This window comes from Thamnophis sirtalis, unplaced genomic scaffold, assembly GCF_051295495.1.
Source record: "Thamnophis sirtalis isolate CommonGarterSnake01/CBP01778 unplaced genomic scaffold, rThaSir2_p1.2 scaffold_15, whole genome shotgun sequence".
Classification (NCBI taxonomy): domain Eukaryota; kingdom Metazoa; phylum Chordata; class Lepidosauria; order Squamata; family Natricidae; genus Thamnophis; species Thamnophis sirtalis.
Window position 1 is genome coordinate 40,797,277 of NW_028261395.1, and position 12,092 is coordinate 40,809,368.

The 12,092-nt window shown below is 46.0% G+C and overlaps 1 protein-coding gene and 1 long non-coding RNA gene across 5 annotated transcripts in view; both read right to left on the minus strand.

Annotated features, from left to right (window-relative positions):
• Nucleotides 1–1,085: 1,085 nt before the first annotated feature.
• On the minus strand, nucleotides 1,086–5,128 carry LOC148042572 (uncharacterized). The gene is made up of 2 exons (XR_015695119.1): nucleotides 4,042–5,128; nucleotides 1,086–3,961 (listed from the first exon to the last, which is right to left on the minus strand). It is a non-coding gene; the product is annotated as an uncharacterized LOC148042572 (long non-coding RNA).
• KIF1B (kinesin family member 1B) overlaps nucleotides 5,129–12,092 on the minus strand; it is a 135,050-nt gene continuing 128,086 nt past the window's right edge. For all 4 annotated transcript variants that reach the window (XM_087701979.1, XM_087701978.1, XM_087701977.1 and 1 more), the window contains 4 exons: nucleotides 11,362–11,511; nucleotides 10,374–10,566; nucleotides 8,720–8,838; nucleotides 5,129–6,253 (listed from right to left, as the gene is read on the minus strand). In XM_087701979.1, the coding sequence (XP_087558105.1) occupies nucleotides 6,211–6,253; nucleotides 8,720–8,838; nucleotides 10,374–10,566; nucleotides 11,362–11,511 (505 nt within the window). In that variant the 3' untranslated portion in view covers nucleotides 5,129–6,210. The remainder of the gene's footprint in view (nucleotides 6,254–8,719; nucleotides 8,839–10,373; nucleotides 10,567–11,361; nucleotides 11,512–12,092) is intronic.

Genomic DNA, 12,092 nt, shown 5'->3' on the forward strand with positions numbered 1-12,092 from the left:
TGGTCCATGGGGTCGCGATGAGTCGGACAGGGCTTCGCAAGTAGCAGCAGCAGCAGCATTCATCGGCCACCCGCCCATCTCTAAGCACCCGTTTCACCTAACATCCATCCATCCATCCATCCATCCTCATCATGTGGAAGGTGGGAAGAGGAGAGACTTAAGAGCTGAAGAAGCTTCTTGGATGAGAAGCGAAAGGTCTTCAAAGAAAAACCAGAAAGTCCAGTTGCCTCTTGGGAAAAAAAGCATCTTTGGGACAACCAGGACCTGGATGACTGAGAATGTCCATAGACTTATTAATGACTTTTCTTTATTCTGTCTGCCATGGCTCCCCTCCACCCTTTAGGTCCACAGGGACCCTCAATTCATCCATATTGAAAAAGGAGAAATCCACCAACTTCTAAAGTGTTTTTTCAGCCCAAATTCAGGGTAGCACAAACCTCATCCCAACAATATTGCCTCCTTTGTGTTTTCCTCCTGCCCTGCTCCATTTTTCTGTGTCTTCTAAAGCAGTGTTTCTCAACCTTGGCAACTTGAAGATGTCCGGACTTCAACTCCCAGAATTCCCCAGCCAGCAAATGCTGGCTGGGGAATTCTGGGAGTTGAAGTCCGGACATCTTCAAGTTGCCAAGGTTGAGAAACACTGTTCTAAAGTAAAGGTTCCCCTCTTGCACACATGCTACTCATTCCTGACTCTAGGGGGCAGTGCTCATCTCCGTTTCAAAGCCAAAGAGCCAGTACTGTCCGAAGACGTCTCTGTGGTTATGTGGCTGGCATGACTAACCATCAAAGGCATCTGGAATGCTGTTCCCTTCCCACCAAAGGTGGACCCTAGTTTTCTACTGGCATTTTTACGTGCCTTCGTACAGCTAGGTTGGCAGAAGCTGGGACAAATCACGGGAGCTCACTCTGTTACACAGCGCTAGGGATTCGAACCACGAAACCTTTCTGATCAGCAAGCTCAGCATCGTAGCCACTGTCAGCTGGAAGCCAATACAGAAGCCTCCTACAAGGATCTCATTCAAAAGGTAGCCCCAAAAGCCCCATGCCTTTGTAAATAAACAAGACAAAACAAGCACACATCTTGCTCATATGCTAGTTGTATCTTTATTGTTGTCCACCTTGCTTACTAACATTTCAGTGGTGCAGTTACCATACACAGAGTTAGATTAAGAGTATCTGCATTGCACACCTAAAGGCTATACAGCAAAATGGTTCCAAATTAGTACAAATACATGAAGTCTATTTACAGTTTGTATACCCAAGCTCCAAACATCAGTTATATTTACAAAATAAAACATGGGTTTGCCAGGGAGGGGGAGGGGACAGAGTGGGGTTTGGGACAAAAGGAGTCAAAAATTAACCGTAATGTCAAAACGTGTTTTGAATGGATTCCTTCCAACCGTGATGAGATCGGTTCCAAATGAAAAAAAATATTGAGAATTGGGTCCAAAAGGCCACTTCAGTTGGGTAGCAAAGAAAGGGGAGGGGGAGGTATGTGAGTGGAGTGGCAGGTCCCTGTTAAAAAAACAAAAATACATCTGCAAATGCACAAAGTGAGTGGATCCTAACAAGAGGAAAACTGCAAAGCACAAAGGATTTGGGTCAGGAGTGTCCAATCCTGGCTACATGCAAGACCTGTGGACTTCAACTCCCAGAATTCCCCAGTCAGCCATGGCTGGCTGGGGGATTCTGGGAGTTGAAGTCCACAGGTCTTAAAATGGCCAAGGGTGGACTCCCCGGATTAAATAATCAATAAATAAGGAATTGGGCTGGGTGTTGCAAGCAGGTTGCTGCGCCAGGAAGCAGAGAAAAATCATTCTGCAAAGCTTCAAAATCCGCCCTTCACTTCAGCAAGTCTTCTTCAGCTGGATGGATTTGAACCCCGCACCGAAGTGGCCATTGGAGCCAAGTGTAAAATTCCTCTCCCTGTTCCCTCTTCCCAGGGCTAGTGAGGAAGCACAGCACGTAATACATTCCTGACACTTTTTTTAAAAAAAGTGTAAGGCGCTAGCCACCAATGAGGCAGAAGTAACGGTAGTGGATGACTGTTTTCCCCGGACAAACTGAGGTCCTGTTTCAGATACATTCAAGGAACCTTCAAGCAGCAAAGTTAGGGTTTTTTTATTTTTAAATATCCCCGTTATTTAAAGCAGCACGTTAGAAATAAATAAAAAAACTGAACGGAAAAATTATCTTGTACCGCAATGCCTGGGCAGACACAGGATTAATTCATGGCGGATCATACAAGACGGAGAGGAGAAACAATGGAGGTTGAGGTTTTATGTACAAGAAAAGCCAGCACAAATACACATCCCTTTACCAAAAAAACCCCCAAATTAAATAATTGCTACAGTGCACCAGGTTAACAAAGCGGAAGGAAGGAAAACAACTTTGCTTGGAAAACACCATCAAGACTTCGCTTGGTTCTTTGTCAGCCCTTGTAATTTAATTTAATGTAATTAAATAACCAAAGGGGCACTGAGCAGAAGAACTGAAGTATGCTGTCTACAAAGGGAAAAAAGTAAAGGTTCCCTTCGCACATATATGCTAGTCATTCCCGACTCTAGGGGGTGGTGCTCATCTCCGTTTCAAAGCAGAAGAGCCAGTGCTGTCTGAAGACATCTCCATGGTCATGTGGCCGGCATGACTCAACTTTGAAGGCGCACTGAACGCTGTTCCCTTCCCACCAAAGGTGGTTCCTATTTTTCTACTTGCATTTTTTTTTTAACGTGCTTTCAAACTGCTAGGTTGGCAGAAGCTGGGACAAGTCACGGGAGCTCACTCCCTTATGTGGCACTAGGGATTCGAACTGCTGAACTTTCTGATTGACAAGCTCAGCGTCTTTGCCATTGAGCTACCATGTCGCTATATTGCAAAGGTAGATAGATATAAAAGGATGAATCAACGGACTCTGATTGAACGAAAGGAGTAGATGATTCTGAGATCACAATCAGGGTTCAGCTTCCACCATTTCTTTAACTGGGAACTCTGCAAAGATGTCAACGGTCCATGGTCTTTGCTTGGAGCCGCAGGGCCTGCGCAGAGGGTTGGCTGGCCCGTGGCAGTGGCCTGCAGCTCCGGAGACCGGCCCTAAGAGCTGGCTGGCTCTAGGCCATGTCGACTGGTTAAAGCTTTCTACATCTAGCTTCTGCTGAAATTCAAATTATTTATTTTTAAAGTGAAGCACAGAGGCGGAGTTTCTTTCTCTGCTTTGCAAGAAAGCAAGGCTGGTTTTTGTTTTTTTTAGGATGTGTAAGGACTTCCGAAGGGGGTGGGGGAATCATCTTAATTCCCCGAGATCCATTTTAAATCATCGGCTGCACAACCAAATCCGGAGCATCTAAAATAAGCAACGGAAGGCAGCTTAAGATTTACACTGAACCTCTTGCTCACGGAACGATTAGCCCAAGGTGAGGAGGTGCCCTTTGTGAAACCTGTCAATTCCGTCGTAGCCCTTCTGACCCCTTAATGCTCCTATAGAGAGCACTTTATATAATTCTCCTCTTGTTACATATGGTGTGGTTTTTCCAGAGCAAATTTTCCAACCAGCTTTGTTCCAAGCTCAAGAAACAAACATTACAGTACTGTAGACACACTATTGCCAGAAAATTCCTTTTTCCAGCTTCAGGCAGATTCCCTCCACCATTTTTATAGCTTAATGCTGGAGTGACAGTGTCTTTTATTGTGCACCAAAACAAAAAAACTAGTTATTAAAGTCACTGCAAAATGCCCCCCCCCCCAAAAAAAACCTGGTTCTTCAACGGGCAGCCTTGTAGTATGGATGTTGTATAGTGTCATCCCAGAGCTGAAAGTCCCACTGTTAAAGACTCATTTTTAGTGCAATATACCCAAAGCAATCAAATCAAATATGTAACTATGTCCCATTTCAGGATCCAAGTTCCTTTACAGGTTCCCCTTCGCTCTACGCTAAGGGCGTTCCAACTTTAGCAATTTGGAAGACCTGTGTACTTCAACTCCCAGAATTCCCCAGCCGGGGAATTCTGGGAGTTGAAGTGCCCAGGTCCTCCAAAGTGCCAAGACTGGACACCCCCTGCTCTGGCACAGAAAATGCTCAGAAAATCTCCCCGACTCTACGTCACGGCAAACTCTGTGGACGACCACCGCAGAATTAAAAAGAGGGTTTCCCTACCCCAGATGAAAAGGGCCCCCACCCCTGGAGGCTCTAGCCAAGGGGATCCCACTAAGGCATTGATCTGAAGTGGGGTTTTTTTTGGGGGGGGGGGGAAGTTACACCCTGGGCCAACCCAATGGGATGAATGAAAAGAATTAAACCGTGAGTATGTTTTCTTTTACGTGAGGGGAAATTATATTTTAGCCTTTCTCTGGACAGACCAGTGATTACCAAGGCTCCCTTCTGGGCCCTTCTCTGCCCAGGTTGAGCCGAGATGCTAAAAACTGAAAAGAGACACACACAAACCCACACACAAACACACATCTTCAATTGGAGGATGGAGAAAGCTTGTTTGGAAAGCCCATGAGGTCAAGTTTTTCCTTCTCCGGCTTGCAGGCAAAAGCCGGGAGGAGCACACCCACTTCCACCATGGAAATAATGCCCTGATAAGCTAGTCGAGAAAGGGGAAGGCTGGCTGGATTTCTTGATAGGAAGGGAGCATTTAGCCACACAAGAAGAAGTCTGCCATCTGAATATGAATTTCTTGTAGAATTCTGCAGAGGAGGGATGGGAATGTCTAGAACCCCTAAAAGGGAGAGAGATGCCTCCTGCAGGAGACTATCAGTGATTGGAGTGTTGCCTTTCTACCAGCCTGTTTTCAACTTCCTTCCTGACTCAGGAATGCCAGAGAGAAAGGGAGGGAGAAGGAGAGAAAGGAGAGGGAGAGAGACAGAGGAGATAGAAGAAGAGAGATGGGGGGAGAGAAAGAGGGAGGGAGAGAGAGAGAGAGGAGAGATGGGGATGGAGACAGAGGAGAAAGGAGACAGGGAGGGGAGGGAAAGAGAGAGAGCGGAGAGAGAGAGAGGGGACAGAGAGAGGGGGAAGGGAGAGAGAGGATACAGGGTAGATGAGAGAGGGAGGGGAAGGAGAGGGGGGGAAAGGAGCTGAGCTTTAAAGCAGGAATGTTTCTAAAAAATTATCCTTCGAAAATGGGGAAGGCAGCGCTGTCCCTCAGCCCCTATGCTGGTTACATCTCCCCTTTCACCAGATGGACCCAATTTCAAGCCCCATTTCCGCCTTCCTCTGGTTGATTCTGCCAATGCGGAAAAACAAGGTGCTACATTAAGCCAATCCTCTGCCTACTTTCCCATTGTACCGGTTCAAATCCTTCAGGGACGGAGGCAAGATTCCGGCTTCCCACACAGGGGGGGGGGGGGGGGACTGGCTGCGGGATCTGCCTGCCCTTGATTCCACCCCCCTTCCTGAAGATCTGAAACCTGCTCATCTGAATCTGCCCCAAAGAGAAAGTTGCAGGCAGCCGAGACTGTGTTAAGTCCACCCTCCTGGTGATAACCGATTCCTAACGCAGAGATCCAAAATAATGAGATCCCAAAGTAAATAAATAAATGCAAGAACCAAAGTAAAGGCAACATGCGCTGGGAAGGGGACGCCCCCCCCATCCCAAATTAAAGGGCAGGAGCCTTTCCTGGTGAAACACAGCCTAGCTATTTCCAAGCCATCGAAGTTGGACGAAAAAAAAAAAATCAAATCCTTGACATCCAGACAAAGACAAACACACCATAGAGAGCAGGACAGGTGACGTCACTTGGGATTAGGAACCAAGGGCTCATGTGGGAGAGAGAGGGGGAGGAGGAGTTTTCTTTTTCATTTTAACAAAAAAAGTCGTGCATATATAAATATGAATCCCCACTTCCACCCCCCATTTTCCTCCCTGCTCACCCACACATTTTCCCCCTCCCATCATTTCGTCTTCGGTTTGGCCACATGCGATTACTACTGTTTTCAACCCTTGAAAAGGAAAAAAAAATCATTAGAAGTATATTTCTTTTTTAAAAAAAAAAGGAAAGGGGAAGGAAAGGAGTGGGGAGAGAAAGAGAGGAGAGAATGTGGGGAAAGTGCTGGAAGTGAGCCAAGTTAAGCCATGGGGGGAGGGGGGTTAAATACAAGGGAAGGGAGCGACTCAAATATCACAGAGAAAATGAGAAGGGAGGTTTTATCTTATAGCCAAAGATGGATTTGGGAGAAAATAAAAATTGCGCGAGGATTCCCGTGGGACTTCAGTACTTCAGTTGTCCGGAGAGTCTTCGGGCAAGTTTGGACCTGCAGTGGAGAAAAGAGGACAGAAAACGAGTGAGAATTGCCCGGCTGAAGGAACCGCACCCTGCAAAAGGAACACAACTCAACCACACAGACTGTGTCTCCCCTAACCAGCAGGACCCAGATTCAAGTTTGAGGCTTTTCAACTCTGCCTGCTAAAATTAAGTCTGGGAGAAAAATACATCCTGCAAAAGTGGATGAATTCTCCAAACGTTATTGGAAAATAACTAAGCAAAGTAGTAATATAAATAAGGATCTTTAGTTCCTTAGGGTTTTTTCTCCTTATAATCATTTTGCTACTGAAACAAGCGGGGGCTGGATTTGAATCCTGAAGGAGATGGTTCACGTAGAAATTATCTGATCTCACTAATATAGGGAAAATATGTTGATCTGAGGTCCTTGCAGAACCTGCAGCACAACAGGAAACCTGTTCTGACCGAGGCTTCCCAAGAGCATGAAGCGGACTCCTTGTCCCAACAAAAACCCCTTTGATTAATTGACTGAATTCTGTTCATTCACCTCCAGCAAAGTCTTTCGAGGGAGGATTTACAGTCACAGACCTTATCTGGCTTGGAGAGCTGCCAGGCCGATATCTGCGGAACTTGGCAAGGAGCCTCGGAGAGTCAGGAAACAATGAAGCGAACTAATGGTCTCCTGCAAACTCCACTCCCTTTTCGCTCCTCTTTGATTTCCTTTGGGAGGCGCCATTCATCCTCCACCTGTGGCCGTACTCCCGAGTTGACCCCTGCTCTTTAGCTGTTCCCTTTGTCTGGCAACTCTGCGCATGCACTCACTGGGAACAGGCTTCAGCTGTTCTTCTGCCCCACTGATGTCTGACTCTGAAGGAAGCTGATAACTGGCATAAGGCCCTGGCCCCTTCTCTGCCTCCGACAAAGAGCCCTCATCAGAGCCTTCCCCAGACTCCAGGACTGGCCCATGCTCCTCCCCAACCTCCTCACTGTCCGAATCTGTTGACAGCTACGCTGGCCGCTGGTAGGCCACAACATTGAGATATCTTTTGGTTCCCCATTGCCACATTGCCAGTGAGCAGCACTGTTTTAAATGTGTGAGGCTGGACTGACAGGCCTGGTGAAGTCCGAAATGCTCTAAACCCTCCGGTGACTTCTAGGCTTCTACCTTTCAGTAAGACTTCCTTGTTTAAAAGAGGCTCCCAGACTCATCTGTTCTCCCATCATCTGTTAGCACTGAGAAAGGCTTTTTAACTTCCTCTTTGTGATCAACATCTCTTTTTTTCTGTGTAACCGATTCCCTCGCTTCTCATCCGTTTTGCAACACTTCCTCTGGAAGGAAACACGCCCACCTATTTTCCTTGCAGACCTGAAATTTCCACCAGTTCCTCTCTGTGCCTCCACAGCCTCTTTCCCTTAAGAGGCGGTCGATGCATGCTATTCGCATTTCAGGGTTTTAACCAGGTTTATGAGGATGGTCTGTGCGCTCCAGTAGTGGGATACAAAATTTTTCACTACTGGTTCTGTGGGCGTGGCTTGGTGGGCGTGGCAGAGGAAGGATACTGCAAACTCCCCATTCCCTCCCCACTCCAGGGAAAGATAATGCAAACTCCCCATTCCCTCCCCACTCCAGGGGAAGGATGCTGCAAACTCCCCATTCCCTCCCCATTCCAGGGGAAGGATGCTGCAAAATCCCCATTCCCTCCCCACTCCAGGGGAAGGATATTGCAAAATCCCCATTTCCTCCCAATCAGCTGGGACCCGGGAGGCAGAGAATAGATGGGGGCGGGGTCAGTCAAAGCTGGTATTTACCGGTTCTCTGAACTGTTTGTTTGTTTGTCTATTGGATTTATATTACTACTCAAAATTTTGAGAACTACTCAAAATTTCCGCTATCGGTTCTCCAGAACTGGTCAGAACCTTCTGAATACCGCCATTGGTGCTCTCTCTCTGCTAGCGTCTGCAGGCCAAGTGGCCCCAGGAGGGTTGTGACCAAGGGACTACATATCTAGTTTTGCATGTACTGACAGCAGCAAGGATTGCATTTGCAAAATATTGGAAAAACGAGAACACCTCATCAGATGAGGATGCAATTTGGAAAAATGTTAGATTGTGCCGAGATGGACAGACTGACTTAAAAAAAAAAAAGATAAAGACGACACAGAATATTACTTGTCATGGAATAGATTTTATGAGTGGTTGGTGACAAGAGGTAGAAATTAGAGGAATAAAGATGACTGCTATGTATGAATTAAATATAAAGATAGTTTATAAATATAAATATGCTAATATAATCAACAAAAGTACAAATAAGTCCATATAAAGAAATTTTGCTAAAACTACTCTATAACATGGCTAGTATTGTTACCAGTATATGTGTTAATATTTCTCTCCGTTGTTTCTTTAAATGATGTGCCCTGACAATGCACGGTATTCAAAAATATTTATGAATAAAAACAAAACAAAAAAAGATCCAGCAGCCCCGGTGTGTCCCTCTTACCGTATCGTGCCGGCAAGAAGGGGGTTGAAGGCGTACAGCCAGTCGCTCATGTCTTTGTCGTTGAGGGCTTGAAGGAGGACACCACGGTGTCTGGTGCAGACGGCAAAGGTGTTTGGTGTCTAAAATGCAAAAAGAAAAAAGAAAAAGAAAAAAGAAGATACAATAGGGTGTTAAAAACAGAAAAGGAAAGAAAGTCTTAAACATAAAAAAATATTCTGTAAATATTAGAAGAAAAGTAAAAGAGAAAAAAAGCCAGTCCTATTTAAAAATTAAAAAGTATTTGTAAAAGTTCCAGCAATAAAAGAATTTTAAAAAAAATAACACACTAAGATTGACTCGGGCTTAATCTCACCGCTTCACCTCTTCTGTCTTCAATTTTAACTTTACTTTTAATCTCACCAAATCGACACACTTTCTCTCCAGCTTTTCTTCCGTTCCGGAGCTGTCCCAACTTCAGCAGCTTTAATGGCTGCCTCTCCGCCACCGGAAAAAGGACTTTTCCTGGATCCACCAGGGACTTTGCAGTGTCCCTGGGATCAACAAGATGTGCCCTTCTCTATCACAGTCTCTACAGGATGGTTTAGGTTCAAAAGGACCATCCAGCGGCAGAGACATTGATGGCGATCTTGGAGCTTCAAGATCGCATGTTGTACTGCCGCGACACCAGGCCCGCCTCCCTCCTCTAAAAAATTAAACACGCCGGCATTTTAAGCATTCTTCTTTTTCCTTCCATGATTTTCAAGCCTCCACAATTGTTGGTTAGCCAATTTCGGTTTTACAGAATCATGAAAGTTTGAAAATTCTTGGCCAGGTTTTCAGATAACTCGTGGCCTCTTCCTCCCCAAGGGGAATCCTTCTTGATCTAAACAGAGTTCGAAGGACATCTTACAACCATAGTGGGATTTGGGACCAAGTAGGGGATCCCTTAAATATGAGCCAGCCCCGTGCGGCAGCAGCCAGAACAGCTAATACAATCCTTGGTTGCATAAACAGAGGCACAGAATCAAAATCACGTGGAAAATTAGTACCCGTTTTTATAAAGCCTTAGTAAGGCCACCCCTGGAATACTGCATCCAGTTTTAGTCACCACGTTACAAAAAAAAGTGTTGAGACTTTGGAAAAAGTACAGAGAAAAGCAACTCAGACGATTAAGAGCTTGGAGACTAAATCCTAGGAAGAACGGTTGCAGGAAGAATTGGATATGGCCAGTCTAGAGAAAAAAAGGACTAGGGGAGATATAATAGCAGTCTTCCAATATCTCAGGGGCTGCCAGAAAGAAGGGGGTCAAATCATTCTCCAAACTACCCAAAGGCAGAACAAGAAGAAAAATGGGTGGAAACTAATCACGGAGAGAAGCAACCTGCAATTAGGGAGAAACTTCCTGACAGTGAGGACAATCAACCAGTGGAACAGAAGTTGCCTCCAGACATTGTGGAGGTTTTTAAGAAGAAACTAGACAGCCACTTGTCTGAAATGCTATAGGCTCTCCTGCTTGAGCAGGGGGCTGGACTAGAAGACCTCCAAGGTTGCTTCCAGCTCTATTCTGATTGGTTTTAGCTTCCTCTTTCTACTTTCTGCGCCCAGGACAAGGTGAACTCTTTGTAATTTCCCAAGGATTAGGAGTCTGCTCCGAGTTTCTGGAGCTGCCACTGACCTTCACCATGGCTTGCTGATCCTCACTGTACTCCACCTGAGCCGTGGAGAGGTTGATGATGCCCCTCTCCACTGGGTCCTTGTCGCTGTTGTAGATGAAGACATATGGGCGGCGCACCACCACAAAATGTTTGGCCCACGAAGGGGAGAGTGGCTCCTTGAAGTGAAGGTAGCCTTTCTTGGAGACCACGGACCTGGAAGCAGAGCCCAGCACATAACAGACCATCAGGGCAGGGACTCTGATTGGTTAGAGCACCAGGAAAACCCTCCCCTTCCCAGTTGGAGGAAAAGCTATGTGTTCTAACTTAGGCGTCCCAAGAGCAGGAAGCAAACTCCTGGTCCCGACAAAAACCCCTTTCATTAATTGACTGTGAATTCTGCTCATTCTCATCCAGCAAAGTCTTTCGAGGGAGGATTTACAGTCACAGACCTTATCTGGCTTGGAGAGCTGCCAGGCCGATATCTGCAGAACTTGGCAAGGAGCCTCAGAGAGTCACAAACCAATTAAGCAAACTCCTGCAAACTCCACTCCCCTTTCGCTCCTCTTTTATTTCCTCTGGGAGGGGCCATTCACCGTCCACCTGTGGCCTTACTCCCAAGTCGACCCCTGTTCTTTAGCTGTTCCCTTCATCTGGCAACTCTGTGCATGCACACACTGGGAACAGGCTCCAGCTGTTCTTCTGCCTCACTGATGTCTGACTCTGAAGGCAGCTGATGACTGGCATATGGCCCTGGCCCCCTTTCTGCCTCCGACAGAGCCCTCATCAGAGCCTTCCCCAGACTCCAGGACTGGCCCATGTTCCTCCCCAACCTCTTCACTGTCTGAATCTGCTACCAGCTCTACTGGACGCTGGCGGGCCACAGCACTATGAATCAGAGCCCCCCCACCCCAACAAGAGGCTGGGATGGAGCAACCCATCTTCAAAACAGGGGATGTTGGCTTTTCACCCTGTTCTGAATGGCACCTTCCTTGCAATAAGGATTCTTACCCAGGTCGGATTTCCTCAATATCCGGAACAAGGTTCAAAAACTCGTTTTTCCCGGCCCTGGCCAAATAAGAAACTTCAGCAGGGGGTGTCAGCTGGAATGGTTCTGCCTCCAGGCCAGGACTAGAGGCCCGAGAATTTGCTTCAGGAGTTCTTTGGTTTAAAAAAAAGAAAGAAAACAGTTCAAAAAGTGAAGCAATGTGGTTAGTTTTAAAGTTAGGTGTGCTGCAGAGGCAGAAAAACACTGACTGGATTCATTAAAGTTTCATGATCAGTTCAGAGTCAAACAAACTCACAACAATCAAGGCTCCAAGTTATTTCAGGAGATCTTTGGGGTTATTTATCTGGGCTCTTTATAAACCTGGATTAAGGGGTCCTTGGTTCTCTCTGAGCTTGGTGGTTTTCTTGCAGACGTTTCATTACCAAACTAGGTAACTTCATCAGTGCTGATGAAACGTCTGCAAGAAAATCACCAAGCTCAGAGAGCACCAAGGACCCCTCATGTCAACTCTGAGCTACAAATATTCTTTTCTTTCTTTCTTTCTTTCTTTCTTTCTTTCTTTCTTTCTTTCTTTCTTTCTTTCTTTCTTTCTTTCTTTTTCTTTCTCTTTTTCTTTCTTTTCTTTCTTTCTCTTTTTCTTCCTTCCTTCCCTTGTTTTTCTTTCTCTTTCTCTCTCTCTCTTTTCCTTCCTTCCTCTCTTCCTTCCTTTGGTCCTAGCACTGATGACGTTACC